Below are 18,297 nucleotides of genomic sequence, written 5' to 3'. Positions count from 1 at the left end.
GGGGATTGAGGATGGAAGGAGAAATCAAGGCAGGCATTACAGATAGGGAGTAAGGAGGATGGAGAACAGGGCCTGGGGTAAACTGAAGTTAGTTGCTAGGCAGAATGGATGTTAAAGCAGATGGAGTGGGATGGGAACGACAAGGAGGGGACTCAAAGTGGCAGGAGAGGGAGGGGTGAAACCCAGTGTCAATGCCAAGATCTGGGAGTGAGAGCAAAAGGAGACCCACCTAGGGACAGATGATGTAATAATTGAGGGCTTGCAGGTCTACAAGAATTGTTAGCATAACTGGTGAAAAGTAGGTAAAGGTTTATGAATCATCACAGTGATCGGTTATATAAAACTGTTTAAGAGAAGAGGTGAGGAGACAGAAAGACTGAATATATTTAAACAGAAAACCACTCAAAGACTGTGTTAAGACTGGCAAACAAGAGGAGCAGAGGATTAGAAATCAATGAACCCAAACTGGTGCATCGGATATTAGGCCTAATTGATGAACAAAATAACAAGAGGCTATGTTATCCCACCCATTGCCTTTTTGGTGCCCTTAAGAAAGAGATTTGGGGAGGGGGAGAGAAAAAAAAACCTCTTACCAACATTGCAGCTGTGGTGGAAGAATTGTTGCCATGACAGCAGTCCTTGATACTCCAATGGGTACATCTGCCCCTCATCACGACACCAGCGAGGACCCCAACCTGATACATGTGAGATCTTCCCTTGTGCTCTCCTCTCTCTTCCTTCCCAATTTTCTTATCCCCTCTGCCTTTCACCTCATCCTAAAATAAACTGTACTACATGGCACCAGCATGGTGAGATGAGATGGCCCATTCAGCTCTGCCTGGCCTGAGAAGGACCAGTGAAGGAGAGGGACCTGACCAGACCAACCAGCTGATGTGCTTTGACTGGGGAAGTAAACTAGGGTCCAGAGCCACACCCATTGTGGCCAATTTGCTGGCTCTAAGCTCTAAGCATCTAACCGTGACTGACTAGCCACACTGCATTCTGAGAACATCAACAAAAACTGTATTTCCCCCCTATTTACTATCCTATTTCTCCTTTGCCTTCTGTGTCTGTCGCTTTTTCTAAAGCAGGAAAGTGACTATCATTCCTGATTCAGAATTGCTCAACAGCATTAACCCTTTTTTCCACGCCAGGAAGGACTATTTGACTGCAGAAGAGACTGTAACCCAGGGATCGGCAACCTTTGGCATGCGGCTCACCAGGGTAAGCACCCTGGCGGGCCGGGCCTGTTTGTTTACCTGCCGTGTCCGCAGGTTCGGCCGATCATGGCTCCCACTGGCCGCGGTTCGCCACTCCAGGCCAATGGGGGCTGCGATCGGCTGAACCTGCGGACGCGGCAGATAAACAAACCAGCCCAGCCTGCCAAGGGTGCTTACCCTGACGAGCCGTGTGCCAAAGGTTGCCGATCGTTGCTGTAACCAATATTCACTGTCTCCAAAAAGGGACTTTTCTAGGTTTTTATTGTTTTATATAAACAGTTTCAGTTTCAATGCTCTTTAATTCATTTTGATTCTTTTCCTTTTATGTGCGTCAATGGAAAATGGGAATGGAAGCATAGAAGGATGTATAGGAGGGGTGTGAATTAGGCTGGCAAGTGTAGAAGGTGGATTCTTCTTTGTAACACTATGAGATTAAAACACATTAGATGGTGTCCAGTGAAGGGGCCATTGTTGATATCAAGAGATGCATTTAGGCCCTAATTCTCAGTTAGACCATCCCTGTGCTCAGCCACGTGCCTCCCATATTTGGGGGTGAGTGCAGCCCAAGCAACCTGTGGGCCTTAGAGCATTGTGCTATGGGCCACACTCCCACCTTACAGTACCCTGGCACCTCCCTCCCATTCGCCCCCCAATGCAGGAGTTTGGAGTGGAGTGAAAAAGGCTGCTCTAACAGCTCTGTGGTGGGTGGAGGGAGCTGCCTTATACAGGAGGTAGTTTCTGGGGCTTTAAGGCAACAGAGAATCAGCTCCAAGTCATTTTCCTTTTGAAAGCATAATAAATTCAACCTCTGTTTTCCATCCCTGGCTTGTCTACGTAACTGAGAATAATCAGGTGTTAGATTATAATAGTTAGATGGCAAGTCCTATTCACATTTGGCTCATGTACTGATAATTGCTGTGAGTTCCAATCACCAGCAACGTCAAAAGTACTTTATAGATCGTGTTATTTGGTCAGCCCTCTATCTCCCACCCTCTGGGATCATTATCTTCAAGAGTCTCTTATCTTCTCTTAGCGTTTATATTTTTAGTCATCAGCACTGTCTGCAAGTATCTAATTCACACTGCATCCTGTCTTCAGTCATCTTCCCCCCACCCTCCAAAGCAAACAGCTTCGTACTTCTACAGTGCCTGGTACTGCAATCAAACAAATGAATTAAACATTACAGATGTAGCACACAAGTTGCAAAATATATGGCAATCTATCCTTTAGGCAAAACAGACATTCTTTGCTGCGGTGTTACACCCACCTCTCTGTATAGAATATTACTGTCAGTGTTGTGCTGAACAAAAGAGCAAACTGTGTCCTCCCCCCACCTCTTCTTCTTTTGGGCTTTTAATCTGAACAATTACAACCAATATCTAGTAGGCCAAAGGGCACATTTCCAAAGTGTTGCACTAAGAGGTACAAGCACAAATTCAGTTAAAGTATAACAGGGTGTGTGCACAACTCCATCCCCATGCACTTAAAACGTTCCCTCCTCTAACAGGATGGTTGGCTCTTCTCTGATCATTGCAAGCAGCTCGGGGGTAGCTTGCATTACTTTGTGGATAGCCTAGTGTAAGTGAACACCTGCTCACTTATATGAGAGAGAGCTGGTCACTTACATGAGAGAAGTCACCTTCAGTTTGTCTCATACGTAACAGTGCCTCCTCTATGTGGCTTCAAGCATTGTTGCTTGTGCAATTACTTTATTATGATAAAGTGTCACAGACCAAAAGAAGATTATGTGGCAATTTTAATGAGACTCATTCATTTTTGATATTTTGTGGTCCAACTGAATGAAACAATGAAGTTGCTACCAGCAGCAGGCAAATGAAAATGCTAGAGACCCACTCTGCTTTTTGACCGTTCACACTATAACCAATGGAGTGTGTCCTGAAAAGGACTCATTTAAATAAGCCACGGTGCATTTAGATTCATGAAAATAAGCAACCTCTGTCAAGCAAACAAAACAGCCCCATGGGAAATAAATCCACTTTGGGCTTGATTCGGCTCTGAGCCTAAGGCAGGATAGGTAACAGTGTTGCCACCATTCTCGCCCCAAGTGGAGAGCTGCCAAAGGACTGCTTTACTCTCCAGTTAGTATCCTGCTAGGCTTCTGAGGCCTGCTCTTGCCTGGTGCTTTGCATTTTGTGGGCTACATCAGTTCACTCTGCCTCCACCCCCCAAATGGGTGGGTTGTTTACACTGTTCTGGTGCTGCAGAGCTTTCTGGTACTGAAGACCACAGTCCATTCCACAGATAGAGGAATAAATTGGGCCATTTATTGTAATCATCTACCACTTGATGGCGCTAGCAGGTAGCTTGTTGACAAGCAGATTAAAAAGCACACTTACAAATGTCTACTCATTCGTCTAGGAGTAAATACTTCTGTTTTTAAGTTTGTTGGGCAGGCAGAGTGTCTCTCTCACTCTGTATAATACGTGGCCCTAAGCATCATGGAACCTCTGGATACATTCAGACAGGTGAGCACATGGCAGGGAATCCTCCCTCTTCCTTTTTAACAGAGAACTGCTATTCCCTGCACTGCACCCTCGAACCAGTTCTGGACACATTCCCTCCTAATTCTCTTGGCTTCCCAGCTGGGAGGGCAACCTGTATGGTACAACAATTTTTCAGGTGGTGTGGTGAGAAGAAAAATCACACACTGATTCTTGAGGCTTTTAGACAGGGGACTCAATTAAGAGACTCCACAGCGGTCCCCAGGTTTGCTTGAACTGGTCTTGGCTGCCCCCTGCACCCTCTCCATACACCCACACAGATCTACAAGATATCCATTATTTTGCCCTTAACAAGTTGCCAGTGTGACCTGGTCGATAAAGCACTAGACTAGGACTCAGTAGACCTCGTCTTGGTCACTGGCTGCTCGGTGACTTTGGGCAAGTCACTTCCTCTCCGTTCCTCAGTTTCCCCATCTATAAAATGGGGCTAATGATGCCAACCTCCTATCTAAAACACTTTGAGATCTGCCGATTAAAAGTGCTATATAAAAGAGTGTGGTATTATTACTTTTCTCCCCCTGTCAGGTAAGGCTCATCATGAATAACACTCTGAGTCATAAATGTATTAATTTTATTACAGTGGAAATATTCCACATTTTGTCATCATAAAATACATGAGAAAAAGCTGGTGAATGGCACCTCATTTCCCCGAGTTCAGAGAAAATGGACTAGATCACATAAAACCAGTAGAAAAGATTTGATATCAAATATAGTCACCGAAGGATTCATTCTTACCCAGTAAGCAGGCCACTGAGCAATCTCACATCCCATTAACAATAACCTCAACTATACCTAATTCCCTTCATTCATACATCACACACAAAAAAATCTCTTTCTAAATGGCCTTCTACTTCCATCAGAGCAGACAATACTGTATTGGTTACAGTTATAAATGAACTACAGTTTTAGTACAAATCTAAGTGCTAGGTATGATATTCAGTCCTGCCTGATTTGTTTTAAAGTAACCACAACTTGAAGATATTAATTACAGTAGTCCTCAGAATACACTGAAAGCCAAATGAGTGTTTGCTAAATGGGTTATTAAAAAGGGATCACACATTGTGATATGTCATAATAAATTAGCTAAAAAAATACATATATATAGGCTAAAAATATTTCTAAAATAGAGAGTCAGTGGTTGAGTCACAAGTGCCAGGCAAGATAGGTTTAGTGCATGATTGGGTTCAGTTTAAGCCCCACGTTGTGAAGATTTTCCTGTGACATCTTGCAACCTGACATAGTGCTAATAAGTCAGTATTTCTATGAGAAACAATAGAGACATCATTCACTGCATTGCAACAGCTAGTAATGTTGGAGTCATTTATGATTATTCTTATTTCTTATTACTTTGAGGTATTGAAAAAGATCTAGAGATGTATTTTTTAAAAGTCTTGAAGACACACTTCATTTTAGTCACCATTTGCTACTGCAACTATAATGTGATTAGCAGCCTGCATATGTTGTAAAATATTTTCCATCTCTTCAGCAACTTTCATCACAAAATGATCCCAACAATATTGATAAACATGTAGGGATGTCCACATCTATTATTGAATGCATCCAGCTCTGGGGTAGAACATGATATGTGTCTGACAGAACACAGCAACACTTCATAATAGTATAGGGCAAATGAAAAAGCTAGGAGAATTCTAGTTAGGTTGAACGTTTACTTGAATTGAAATTCGGCCAGGGTTAATATATTTCAATTTCACTTTTTGGTTTAAATTAGGTAGTTTTAAAAAGCACAAGTCCTACACCTTCCCCGAAGTTCTCCTGCAAGTTTTTGTGTGTGTGATTTTATATGAACATTTTTCTGTTTATTAAAATCTTTTCTTCACTGCCCTCTACTGCTGTGTAGAAGATCAACACAGACAAAAAGGGTGAAACTGACTATAGAAGGGAAACAGTGAAACTGACTATACACAGTATTGTTACATGCATAAAGCATTCAAACTGAAAAATATACCATTTTTTCTAATTTCTTTCTGTTACAGTCACCTTAGGTATCACTTGTAACCGTAGGAGATTACACATTGTCAGATAGAAGTGTGATTTTTAAGTTGCTGGTGCCCCTTGAAAAAGCAACAAAGCTTGAAAGGAGCTGGAATGGGATTTGCCGCTTTAAGGCAAGGCCTAGAAGACGGTTCCCTCTCACTGTAGTTACCATTTAATCAACACACAGGTATTCAACCACCATTATTGTGAAGGGAAAATGTTCCTTGGTGAGCAACCTCTTTGGTTTTCATCCATATTGTGCATTTCACAGTGACTAATTGATGCTCATGTCATATTGCCCTAGTTAATCAAAACCAACCAGCTAGTGACTCCCACTCCCCAAAAAGATACATGAACATGGGCTATGTAAGTACTAGTGATTATATTACACTGTTCCAGCAGGTTTGTAAATCCATGTGTCTGTCTATCTAGAAAGCTTCACAGTTGAATATAAATAGAAACATTATCTCCCCCTTCTGTACTCCCTCTCCACGTGGGCCGCACAGCAGCAGCACAATATGTCCAGAAAAGTGGTCACATGACAAGTTCAAACACCCTTCCCCCAAATCTTTTACAGTGTCACTGCGCTCACAGACCTCCGATGGCTTCCAGGGGTAAGTTCTTCAGCGTTATCACTTGTCAGATGGCTAGCGAATGGCCCAGGAGATGCTATCCTAGTGGGCTCAAGTAGATCTCGCCCAGGGCAGGGTCTTGCTAAGGAGTTGGCAGCAGTAGTTTCTTCCCCTGCCCACCTCCTAATGGAAGAATTACCTTCTCCATTTAGTATCCAGTCCCTTAGGTGATTCATTTCAGGAGTGGAGAGTCCCTGGGTATCTTTATTTCCATGGGGTGTAACTGCTGCTTGGCCCAGAAACTGTGACACATGTAAATTGCTGTTGGTTCGGTCAACCTCATCGCTGGGTGATGCCATAGGTGTGCTTGGGGTGGTTTGTTTTCCTGACCTCCACCTCTGGATTTCCAGCTCTCGTTGCTCTTTAGGGAGCTTATCCAGCTGCTGAGCTTTCAGAATCGGAGATGCTCTGAAGGTTCCTCGCACGGCCAACATAAGATACCTGGAGAAAGGTGAAGAAGAGTACTGCATTAATAACGGGCTTCACCAGTAATTTACCACAACATGAAAAAAAATCTAATTCTGTTCCTTCAGCTTCCACTGTTCGGCAGGTTTCTGGCAGAGGGGTGTAATGTTTCTAATGGAGGCACTTAAATACACACAGTCCTCCTATTGTATGGAGTCATTTACACTTATGATGCTATATAAATTACGATAATACAGGTTGTGCAGTCCACTGCATAGGGCAAGGAAGGTCAGACACAGCTCTGGTTTCACTGAGAGAAGCACTATCAGTCAGGACCCTGGGGTTATAGTCTCCTGTATTCAGAAAGAGGGTGGGCAGAAAGGATCTTAGTTTAACATATCATCTGAGGCTTGGAAGTAAAAACAATCCCAGCTTGTGGGTGGCTCAGGAACCAGCAAAACAGCTGGCCTCCCTAGAGAGATGATGCCTGTCTCTACACTACCAGGCCATATTTGAAAACCAAAGGCTCACCGTAAGGACGGTTTCTGAGAAGGGCTTGGAGCATGATTTGACCTTTGTCCACACGGCTGGCCAATATATATCCTAAACAGGGCCGGCTCCAGGCACCAGCCAAGCAAGCTGGTGCTTGGGGCGGCAGATTGTTCGAGGCAGCATTCCGCCCAATCCTAGGGCGACACGGCTGCTTTTTTTTGTTTTGTTTGTTTGTTCCGCTCCGGCCGCCCTGTAGGGGGCGGCAGTGCGGAAGACGAGAGCGCCCTGCAGCAAGCCCGGCGTCCTTCCCTCCCAGCCGACTGGAGCAGTGCGGAGCCTCCCGGCAGGCGGCGCAGTAGTCAGGGCCGCGTGGCAGCGCCCCGCTGAAGCCCTGGCCGCCCTCCTTCTCTCTCTCTTCCCCCCACCGCTCCCTTCCCCCTCCCCCTCACCGGCCCTGATCCTAAACCAATTAAGAGACTCCTTGCTTTTATACTGCCTCCACTGCACCCACTCTTCTTCCAGCTCCCTGGCAGTGCCTGAAAGTTGAGCAAAGGTGCATGAAACTGGGAGCTCACAAGCAGCGAGATTCATATTCTATACTTAACAGGAAAGCATAGTCAAATTTTTTTGGTCATGTGCATGGGTAGAACTACCACGGAGAGCTACTACAAAAACTCTGCACACAAGCAAGGGCAAATGGGTATGTCCTTCACTGAACACTAAATGTCTTAGCAACTCCAACCTATAGAATCAATAAATACAAGAAGTTGTGGCCACAAGGAGGAATTGAGGCTCTAGGATTTTAATCCTACCTCCTAGAGTTAGTCAGGAGTCTCAAAGTTGTAAACTCCAGGTGGGAAACAGGGGAACTAAGGATCAATCAGCATGCCAAGAGGAAGAACGTCCCAGAAAACTTAATTTGAGTGTGAGGCTGTACATCACAGGAAGGAGTGTTTTCGATATAACGGAGTTCTGGGGGGGGGGGGGGGGGGAGGACTTCAAGCTGGATTTTGTGTGAACAGAGACTTCTAAAGACAATATTCTGGGGTGCCTGCAAGAGGGAACAGCAGTGCTCCACCCCTGAAGTTATCAAGACACAAATCCTTAAGCTCAGTATCCTGCTGAGGCAGCAATGATCTCAACCTTGCTGAATCCCCAAGATAGAGACATAAATTCCTAACTATGTGTTTGATCTAGCTCTTCGTAGCAAGCTCAGGGTCAAAAATGACAACAGTGAATATGGGCTGATAGGAACCCAACCAAGAACAAAACAGACAGTAAAAGATGCTGTACCCCAAAGATGTGGGCCTGCATTGAAATATGAGGCACTTCATCTTTACCTTATATAGCACAGCATATAAACAGAAGTAAATCTAAAACCACATGGAAAAATAGTACTCATTGGACAGGTATTATTTGAGGGAAAAAAAAGTTTAGTCTTAAATGGTCACCTTTCTGATAATTTCGGCCCATATTTTATAATGTGTTTGACAAGTGGTCCTACAGAATACAACATTAAAGGAACTGTTTTCATAACTAGTATTTACAGGTCATGACAACCACAAAAGTGAAACTGACTAGAAACAAAAAGTGAAACAAACTAGTCTTATTTCATTGTCCAAGTTGAACGTAGTGCAAAAAATAAATTAGCAGCATAATTTGGGAATAGGAGATTTGTTTTTATAAACTATTTCAGTTCTAATAACCTAGGGTGTTAACAATAACCCACATAAAGAAATTAAAGTATATATTTTTAGCCTGTCACCTGTTAAAACAATTGCATTGTCACTGAATATTTTCCAATACATCCATTATTTGGCATATAGTTGTGACTCTGCGAGCCCCTCCATACCTGCTGGCAGAGGGCACACTATACTGTAACTCACAATAGGTCTGACACACTCAGTGCCCTCAACACATCATTGCCATGATATTCATTTAACAGGTGTCTTGTAATAAGTCATTTGAAAACTACCACCATGCTTGTCATTAATATCACCGTGAAATGTATGTAACAATGTTGTATGTGAAATTATGCATGTCCTCTGATATTGTTTTGTAGTCTGTAAACAGACATAGGAGGCAAAACCGTTTCCCCCCTGTTTTTTCCTTGTCTGACCAGCTTAATCACAGGCAGAGGACAATGGAGGTACATTTACATATAAGGTAAACAAAGCCATCAAGCCAACAAGCAGGGGAAAAGACCACTTAATGATCACAACCACAGATGAAGTCTGTACCCCTCAGGAAGCCTTTCTGGCTCTTGAAACAGAGACAATGGACTTTGGGGTAATATATGTGGGGGCAAAGAGATATTTGAGTCATCCGTCTCCTGGGAGAACAAAGAAGCCAATTCACTGTATCTACAAAAGATGGGTCCTCCTATTAAACTAGTTGGAGAATGCTGATAACTTAGTGTGAGTAAGAAACCAGGGTGAGACCATTGTGCTGTGAGCATGCTGCTGGTGTCAGGGCTCTGAGCCAAAGGTGCACAGCACAGAGGCAATCAGGGTTCCAAGGCAGGTGGTGAGAGAAGCCCTTTTTGGTCTGAGTGAACTCCAAAAGCATCACAATAGTAAATTAAGATTTTGGCTGTACGGAGATGTTTATATATAAAGAAGTTATTAATTATCCGCAGTAATGCATTGCCAAATTTTAAGATGGTAATTATTTAAAAATGTAGTATAATATAGTGACATGATAGAAGTAGATATTTTTCAAGATTTTACTGCATTTGGGGACAATTCAAAATTTAAACCTACCCTTTATCGAACAGTGGTACACTGAATATTGCTATACCCATAATATTGAACACTTGCATAGCAGCTTTTCACTTGTAAAATCACAAAGCACTTCACAGAAGCATGACCATGTCCATTTTATAGATGAGCAAAAGGAGGCACAAGTGATTTGTCAAAGATTAGATCATTGTATGAGCCAACGGCTGAACTGAGAATAGAAGCCAGGTCTCCACGTTGGACCAAACATGACTCTGAGACATCTAAGGAAAATACTGTTTTTATCTATACAAGGCATCATTATCATCATCATCATTATTATTTTACCCTAATGCCCTCAAATCCCAACGTTGGGAAGGAAAAAAAATCAAATGTTCAAACCTTGGTAAAAGTGCTATGACTGGTGTAATGAAGCACACTAAATAAAAGCTAGGATCTGACAGCTGATCCTCCATAAGCCAGTAGGGGCTTGTGGGTTCATTACAAACAACGCAGACAGCATTGTAGATAGTTGAGAAGGTGAAGTAAAGCAGAACACTTCCAATCATTGTGATCCAATGGAAGCATGTCTATGAACAGAAGCAGAGAACACATTAATGGCACCAAACACTGAGGCTAGATCCCATGACTTTAGTTTTAGTACAGGGGAACATATAAGGATATTGGAAGGAACATACCTGTACAGTTCATGTTATTGAGAACTATTACATAATGCAATATGTATATATTACAGAATAAAACACGCCCTCCTCCACATAACTCATTGAAAGGACAATAACTTGCAAGTAATAAAGACTATCTCTAAGAGCATGGCACAAAGTCTCCTATTCTCATGCCTAACTGCAAGAATTCTGCATTGTTCTGTCCCAAAGACATTGTATGAATAATCAAAGGTATTCCAGGGAGGCAATTAATCTAGGCAAATCATCCATTTTTGTTGGCCCATTGATGATACCTCGCTGCATATAAGGAAATGCATTTCCTTTGTGTGATCCAGAGTTAAAAAATTCCATGGCTTTCTGTAGGCCCTATCTACACTATCTTATAATCATATTTAAACACACAAAAAGTAAAATTGTCATCTGTACACATCACATTTACAGACATACCCAAGTTTTCATTTCTAGAGCTTGGTGCAAGAGAATTGTGAAGAGAGAGATGGTATTGATGGGGGTTCCAAATGTGAAGACATCAATGTCAGAGTCCTTGTACGTCTAGAAAATAGACAAAAATCAGATATGCATTCTGACTAGTCAAGGTTTAAAGAAGTAGTGTTTAAATCCTCTACGTACTTACCAAATAAGGGACAAAGAAGCAGATGAGACTCTGGTAGAAGGCATCCAACACGGCAATACTAAAAGTTGACAGCTTGTAGGTCTGTAGGAAGTGAGGGATAACCATTATCACTCCATTTCTGCTAGGTTGTAATGCATCCATTAACTCATCTTTAAGACCCTGATCCTGCAGTTCTTATTTAGGCAAAACTCCCATAAGAGCTGTATGTTTGGGCCAAATGTTATGCTTTAAAACTCCTTTCCATGGAACAGTAAGTTTAGGGAAATGTAATGTGATTGCACATGTTGACATTTAAGCCTTTATCATGACTTTTAATGCAAGAGCTGCAGTAACCGATAGGGTCACTATGGGAGTGGCAGGTTGATGAGGCCTTCAGAATGCCAGAGCACCAATGACAATGCCCTTTGAAAACATGAAGAAATACATTCCACCGAGACCAGGCCAACAGCGGGTGTTGGAAGAGGGTGGGGCCTCTTCAGGGAGTCTGTTGGCAGCATGACTACCTTCCACATTTTGTATTCCAAGAGCTGGACTGTCAGAACATCAAAGTGAAACTATTGAGTCATGGGCGCTCAGCACCACTGAAAATCACACCCCAAACTAAAAATGTGACTGCTGCATAAAACGGAGGAGCCCTGACTCCTGTATTCCACTGTTCTGGGACCTGAAAAGGGCAGGTCAAAATCTGCCCTCAAAAAAGGTTTTGATTAGAACAGATTAGAAAAGAACAGTTGAGCCCAAGCTAGGCTAAGCATTTTAAAATGACAGAGAAAAAAATGTGTGCATTTGTAATAAATAAATAAAAGATCAGCCTGGTTCTCTGAACTTGACAGGGAGGTTTGAGAAAAAGCTTAATATAATCGCTTATACATATTCCCTGATTTTTATCAATTTCTGAGTATTCAAAGGAAAAAATGAAAGCATCCGGGCCTGGAAAAGCAGGGACACCAAACTCTTATAGTGACAAAAGAAGTACTTTGTATATTAAAAAAGACTATTTCTAAACATAACAGCAGGAGCGCATACACGCAGTCTGCCAGCCTTTTGTTGATCTAAAGTCTTAAGTTTACGTGTCACTTTCTACTGCCATCTTCACTTTAAAAGCTTTTCCTTTAGAACTCCTGCTTAGGTTACAAATACTCAGACCCCATCAGAATTTAAATCAGGGGCCATGCTGTTTTTACACTCAGCTGTTACCTTTCAACTCCACTCATTTATTTCTTCCTACATCCCCCAATAATGAAAAACAAAAGTCTTTACAAATTCTTCCACTTCATCTTTCTTCAGGTCAGAGACATTACACCTTTCTGATGTTAAGAGAGTCTTCAGGGTTTCAATGTATAGGGCTTGATTCTCCAAAGCTGCTCTCCACTGACTTCAGTGGACTTACGTTGTTTGCAGTGGTGTTATAACTGTGTTGGCCCCAGGATGTTGAAGCCATGGGATGGGTGAAGTAATATCTTTTATTGGACCAACTTCTGTCGAAGAACAGCTTTGTGGAAGCTCCAAAGCTTGTCTCTTTCATCAGCAGACATTGATCCAATAAAAGGGATTACCTCACCCACCTTATGTCTTCAGTGGACTTACACAGGAGTGAAACTGGAATGACTCAGTGGCCAATCAGGCCCAGGAGATTTGTGACCGCACCAATTCTCTGGTTTACACCTTCCAACTCAGCCCCATCATTGGCACCAGCACTCAGCCCAGCTTCCACCACCACCTCCACTTTAAATCCACTCACAGGTACTTGTCATGACCCTAGTTACACAATCCTTTGGGTGGCTGTAAGCAGAAGAGAAAGAATAGGTGGATAGTGGATATCGGGGGGGGGGGGGGGGGGAGCACGAAAAGAGTTGAGAACCACTGCCTTATCAAACAAAACAGCAGATCTCATACAGTTACACCAGCAGCCAAGACCCACCTCTGAATTTTGCCCACTCTTGTATAGTTCAGGCAAACTTAGGAGTGTTTCTGCAGATACATCTTTATCCAGGATTCCAAAAAGGATGGGGGGCATCGAGGTGAAAAAGAGGTTGAAGAAGATCATCTGCCAGTAATCTATCATAGTGGTCCCTGAGAAGCCACAGAAGAACTGGTACCAGAAGAGCAGGCTGACGTAGCTCTGTGAGAGAAGTGAACAAAAACCACCAAACGATGCATTATGAGTAGACAGTCCCAACATTTCGAACTTGCAAGAAAAATTGCTTTTGGTAAGTATAAATTTCATTTTACTTTGGGCTCCTGAAGCCACAAAGTCACAGTTCTCCTGTGGCCTCTTCTTTGGACCTTCACCAATTGTGATGGTCTATTTGGGGCTGGTGTGAGTTCCTCATTTTGCAGTGCATAGTTAATCCCAGCCAATAGGTCCACCAATGGGGTTTAAATAGCATGGAGAGCTCTGAGATATTCTTCCACACCACATATCCATTCCACCTTTAGCTACTTGATATTCCACATCACACATCCATTTCACTAAGAGAGATCTTAAACTGATAGCTTTGCATTCCTTCACTTAATCAATGCAATGTACCTTTAAGGAATATTTTGGTTTTAAATCAATGCATCATGGTGTATTTCCTTTAAGAAAATACAGCAGAGCAATTCAATTATTCAGTTCTGAACACCAAGTTTTAAATCCTTTTACAAAATTGGTTGTGACTGTGGAATCAAAAGGTCTCTCCCCACTCCCAAATGGTAGCGGGGAGATAATGAACAACAGCATTCCAGTTGAGAAAACTATTTCATGTCGCAAATAAATATCATTTAAGCTTTGAAAGCATGCCCAGACCAAAAAAGTTTTCCATTACAAATTTTAATATTGATAAGACATGATCCTTATTTAAAATGATGACTTTAAAAAAAATTTAAAATGTGAACACTTTGAATTCTAAGTAAATAGTCTTTCATGCTCAGAATGTATTTCAAGTTAAATAGACTTGTTTGCACAGGCTTGCTGAAAGTGTATTACTCTCAAGTTTATCCACTTTACATTATTCTTCAATGCACAGCTTATTTGCATTTACATTAAACTTTTAATAAAAATGCTAGATATGACCGCACCAGTGCTTGCAAGCAATTCCTATAAAATTAATAACAAAAATTCACAAGTTTCACATGCAATTCTTGCCTAATGTAAAGTCATCTTCCATCTTCTAGCACTAATCTACCATTCCTTATGCAAATAGATAGCAAATTTTATTTTGAGGCTCATGAGTGTTACTGGAAAAGTTTCTGAACTAATAAAAGTCACTAAACTGAGGTATTTCCTCTTCTGGGACAGTACTATCAACTTGTACAGTGAAAGATCTAGATGTTACTTTTTCTGAAGGCTTTAGGTCAGTAGAGTAGTAAGAGTGAACTTGTGAGTAACCATGAACTGTCCAAGTGAAGAAAAAGGAATTTCAATTCAATGAACATTAAAGAAACATGGCCTACAAGAACTGGTACTTTAAGCCAGCTTGACTGAAGTAAACCAAGGCATCCAGGATCCTTTGCATCTTACCACATTTTTGTAGAAGAAGTAAATCACCATCTTTGCCAAGCGAGAGTAGCACCAATGTCCATGGACCAGAAGTAGCTTCTTGAGATGTTTAAATCGAGATATTGCAAAGTCACTGGCCATCACAGCCTTAAATAAAAAAGTATTGAGATTATTTATTAAAAATTCTATTTCTCTACCCAACATGATCTGATTCAAGAATGAACAATGAGGAAACCACCCACTATTGTGTTGACACTTTGAGGCTGGTTAACTAAATATGAAACTGCACCCTTCTGCCTTCCCAGAATGCACCATAAAAATTTTGATTATGAGCCCAGAATGATAAGGGAGGGGGAACATCTGGAAAGAAATTAGGGCGAAAAGCAGCCTTGTACCAGAATCTTGGGGAAATTCTACAGAAGAGGTGATCCAGAAAGCTATTCCACTGATGGATATTCATCTGCTGATTTTTCAAGCTTAGGATAAACAGTTAGTCCCACAATGATGGAAAGGATAATGTCAGGATAGCAATAATGCCAACTTGTATCTTAATTTCAAGTTGTTACTTAGAATAAAGGTCCTTCTATAAGCCCTTGAAGCTACTCAAATATACTTCATAAAAATAGAAAGGGGGATAAATTTAAGGGATACCTGCATGCCTTCCTGGCCAGAAATTCCAATCCCAACATCAGCTGCTTGAATCATACTCACATCATTTGCACCGTCACCTTGAAGAGAAAAAAGAACCGATTTCCAGAAATATGAAAATAAAGGATAAAATAATGCCAAGGTTTGGTTTTGTTCAGTATTATATGCCTGTATCTGAGAGCAACATCTCAAAGTATTGCTGATAGACAAATATCTTTACAATAACACATTTAGGGTTGCTGGTGCCTTTCCTTGTGGTCAGGTGGATTAGGATTAGGTCAAGCAGTCAAGAAACTTGGGTCTGATACCTCCTTGCTGTGAGCCTTTGGGTCACAAACTCTTGGGATGAAATTCTGGTTCCATTGAAATCAATGGCAAAACTCCCTCCATAATACTTGCAAGCATAAAGTATTAAGCAGAGTCAGTGACTGAGCTAGCAATACATGAACTCATGTATTTTAACAATCACATTTGTTCAGATTTCCCAAAGTACATGCTATTTTTTATGGACTTTCTACAAAAATAAATTTACTTCATGAGGTTCAGCTTATTTACTCCAACCATCACCAAAACCAACAAGCCAAACAAAAAAGCCTTAGAGAACAATTTGTTCCCCCTTCCTCCTATGGCAAAAAAGCCATTTTTTCCATCTTATCATAACTCGTGGCCTAAAACATTCAGATTCAGGCAGGTACCATGCATGGAAAAATTCAGCCCAAAGATGCATGTTTTCAAAAGTTCTGAGTAAAAGAAACAGGAGTTATAATAGTTTTATGACGACTTCCTTCTCACATACTCTCTATATCACCTGATACCAAATATAAAGCATATTAACAATCACTGTTATGTTTTTTCTTGGTGAAACCCAAATGATCAAAAGCATGCTTTTGTAGTAATTCATTTTGTAGATTTCTTTGACTTAAATCACACAAGGTAATGCAAATTATACAGTATAACAAGCCACTTTAAAACCACAATTCTACTCATCATAATTTTGGTGACATTTTCAAGATCTTTGACTACAAAGAATATCCCTGTGGCAAGAATATTCAGGTTTGTATGTAAACATGTAGTCTGTGAGCAAGGTAAACTAGTGAAGTCGCATAAACAAAATGGAAGTGTGGCAATATATATCTTGCTTTTACATTTTCCTTTAAAAAAATGATGCAAATCTAGAAATGTAAAAAATTATCAGACCCTTCCCTTCTTGTTAATATTTTGTTTGGTCCCTGCAGGCCTTGGTTATGTTTTAAGTTTTTAAGTCAATTCTGCAAGGATTTTAGTAGAATCGCACACACTGAAACAAGAAACTTGCCGATTTCACATCAACTAGTTTACTTGCAGGTTAAAAGCAAGCGTGTCAGTATCTAATGCTGCTCTGGGGATATGCCCTGTTTTGAAAAATTGGGAAAAATCCAAAAGTAAAAGGGAAATGTTAACACAACAAGCAGAGTAACTATTATTATGATTGGTTTTCCTGAACTGAAGAGTTTTGGAGGGAGGCGGGGAGGAAGAGTTGCTGATATTCAAAGTTGCTGGGTGCCCTCATCTGATCTTTGACTTTAATGGGAGATGAGGTTGTTCAATGGTAGGAAAGAGGAAATTTCACCTGCAAGCGTATGGCTAATGCTAAGGAGAGAATATTTAGCACCATCTTTTTCCCATGTGCTCGTAACTCATGATGAATATAAAAAGCATAAAACCAAAATAATCTAGAATTTCAAGAGACTAAGAAAGTTAAGTACCTATTGACAGTGTCATGACTTTTAATTGTCTCCGCACTAGTTTGACCACCATGCTCTTCTGCAAAGGAGTGGCACGGCAGCACAAAACTGAGCGACAGTACTTGGTCAGCTCCAGAAACTTCTCTTCCAGCTTTCCTTGGAAAATGACGTTCAATGTTTTCCCATCAACTACCAGCCCAATGTCAGGACAGGGGGCCACAGAGGCTGGTAAAGATGATGACAGGCTAATGCCAAAAAATTTCCATTTTGTTCTTTCAACATTAGAATTCTTCCTTACTTCTTCCAATGTTAAATCCAAGAGGGATTCACAGGTTTCCTGGAGGGAGATGAGATCATTATATAATGCTTATATGCATCTCCCATTACACCATATCACCCACTGGTATGTCTAACCAGGCCAGGTGCATTAGAGGATGTCACAGAAGCATTAGGAACAATTAACAAAGCACAGCAATAGTTTACCACACTGGAGATGACATCAGTGATGTTCTCAGCTTCTCCACCTGTACAAAATATGTTGAAAACACAGACCATTTTAACAGCTATTTGCTTCCAATATGACCTTTCATTTTAAAAGAAAGTCTAGCTTTACAAAGAGAGCCTATATTTGCGTATGCAATGCTAAGAATTTGGGGAAAGCAACATGGAATAATTGTTTTTAATAATAAATTGCATTGTTGTAGCCTTTTCCATGCAGGGATCTTAACATTCATTCCTAACAATAATGTTCGTAATAACAACAAACATCCCTGTGAGGGACAGTGAAGTCATGATTCATATTTCTCTTTCAGACACGCACACATGGAATCTGACAACTCCCATGTGAGGGATGGTGAAGGCATGATTCATCTCTCTCTCTTTCTCTCTCTCTCTCACACACACACACCCCCTGACATAAAAATTAAGGTCCAGATTTTTAAAAGTAGCCACTGGTTTTGAAAATTAAATAATGTGTTGTGACACATCAAGTGCACGGCATAGCTAGGAACTTAACCCAGGTTCCAACAGCACTTGCTTTAGTCACAGAACGATACTTCCCTCATTAATGCATTTCCCCGTTTTGGACCGAATTCTTCTTTCGGAGGCACACAGTCCCTAGAATGGCTTAAGCAGGAGCTGGATA

At 41.3% G+C, this 18,297-nt stretch overlaps 1 protein-coding gene and 1 long non-coding RNA gene across 7 annotated transcripts in view; one reads left to right on the top strand and one right to left on the bottom strand.

Moving 5' to 3' along the window:
• Nucleotides 1-4,299: 4,299 nt before the first annotated feature.
• The window catches only part of ATP10B (ATPase phospholipid transporting 10B (putative)), a 235,830-nt gene continuing 221,832 nt past the window's right edge, over nt 4,300-18,297 (bottom strand). For all 3 annotated transcript variants that reach the window (XM_005298080.5, XM_065554907.1, XM_008179569.4), the window contains 8 exons: nt 17,175-17,490; nt 15,433-15,509; nt 14,803-14,928; nt 13,222-13,422; nt 11,301-11,381; nt 11,114-11,218; nt 10,386-10,573; nt 4,300-6,810 (listed from right to left, as the gene is read on the bottom strand). In XM_005298080.5, coding sequence (XP_005298137.2) covers nt 6,309-6,810; nt 10,386-10,573; nt 11,114-11,218; nt 11,301-11,381; nt 13,222-13,422; nt 14,803-14,928; nt 15,433-15,509; nt 17,175-17,490 — 1,596 coding nt within the window. In that variant the 3' untranslated portion in view covers nt 4,300-6,308. The remainder of the gene's footprint in view (nt 6,811-10,385; nt 10,574-11,113; nt 11,219-11,300; nt 11,382-13,221; nt 13,423-14,802; nt 14,929-15,432; nt 15,510-17,174; nt 17,491-18,297) is intronic.
• The window catches only part of LOC103307584 (uncharacterized), a 51,029-nt gene continuing 39,045 nt past the window's right edge, over nt 6,314-18,297 (top strand). For 2 of the 4 annotated variants that reach the window (XR_010589872.1, XR_010589868.1), the window contains exon 1: nt 13,374-13,510. This is a non-coding gene — a long non-coding RNA (uncharacterized LOC103307584). Of the gene's footprint in view, nt 6,352-6,718; nt 6,821-13,373; nt 13,511-18,297 lie in introns of those variants that run through there. The other 2 variants (XR_010589870.1, XR_006174547.2) reach the window with 2 other exon arrangements.

Source organism: Chrysemys picta, chromosome 8, assembly GCF_011386835.1.
Source record: "Chrysemys picta bellii isolate R12L10 chromosome 8, ASM1138683v2, whole genome shotgun sequence".
NCBI classification, from domain to species: Eukaryota; Metazoa; Chordata; order Testudines; family Emydidae; genus Chrysemys; species Chrysemys picta.
The sequence above is the reverse complement of the archived record's forward strand: the minus strand, read 5'-3'. Positions and strand labels throughout refer to the sequence as shown.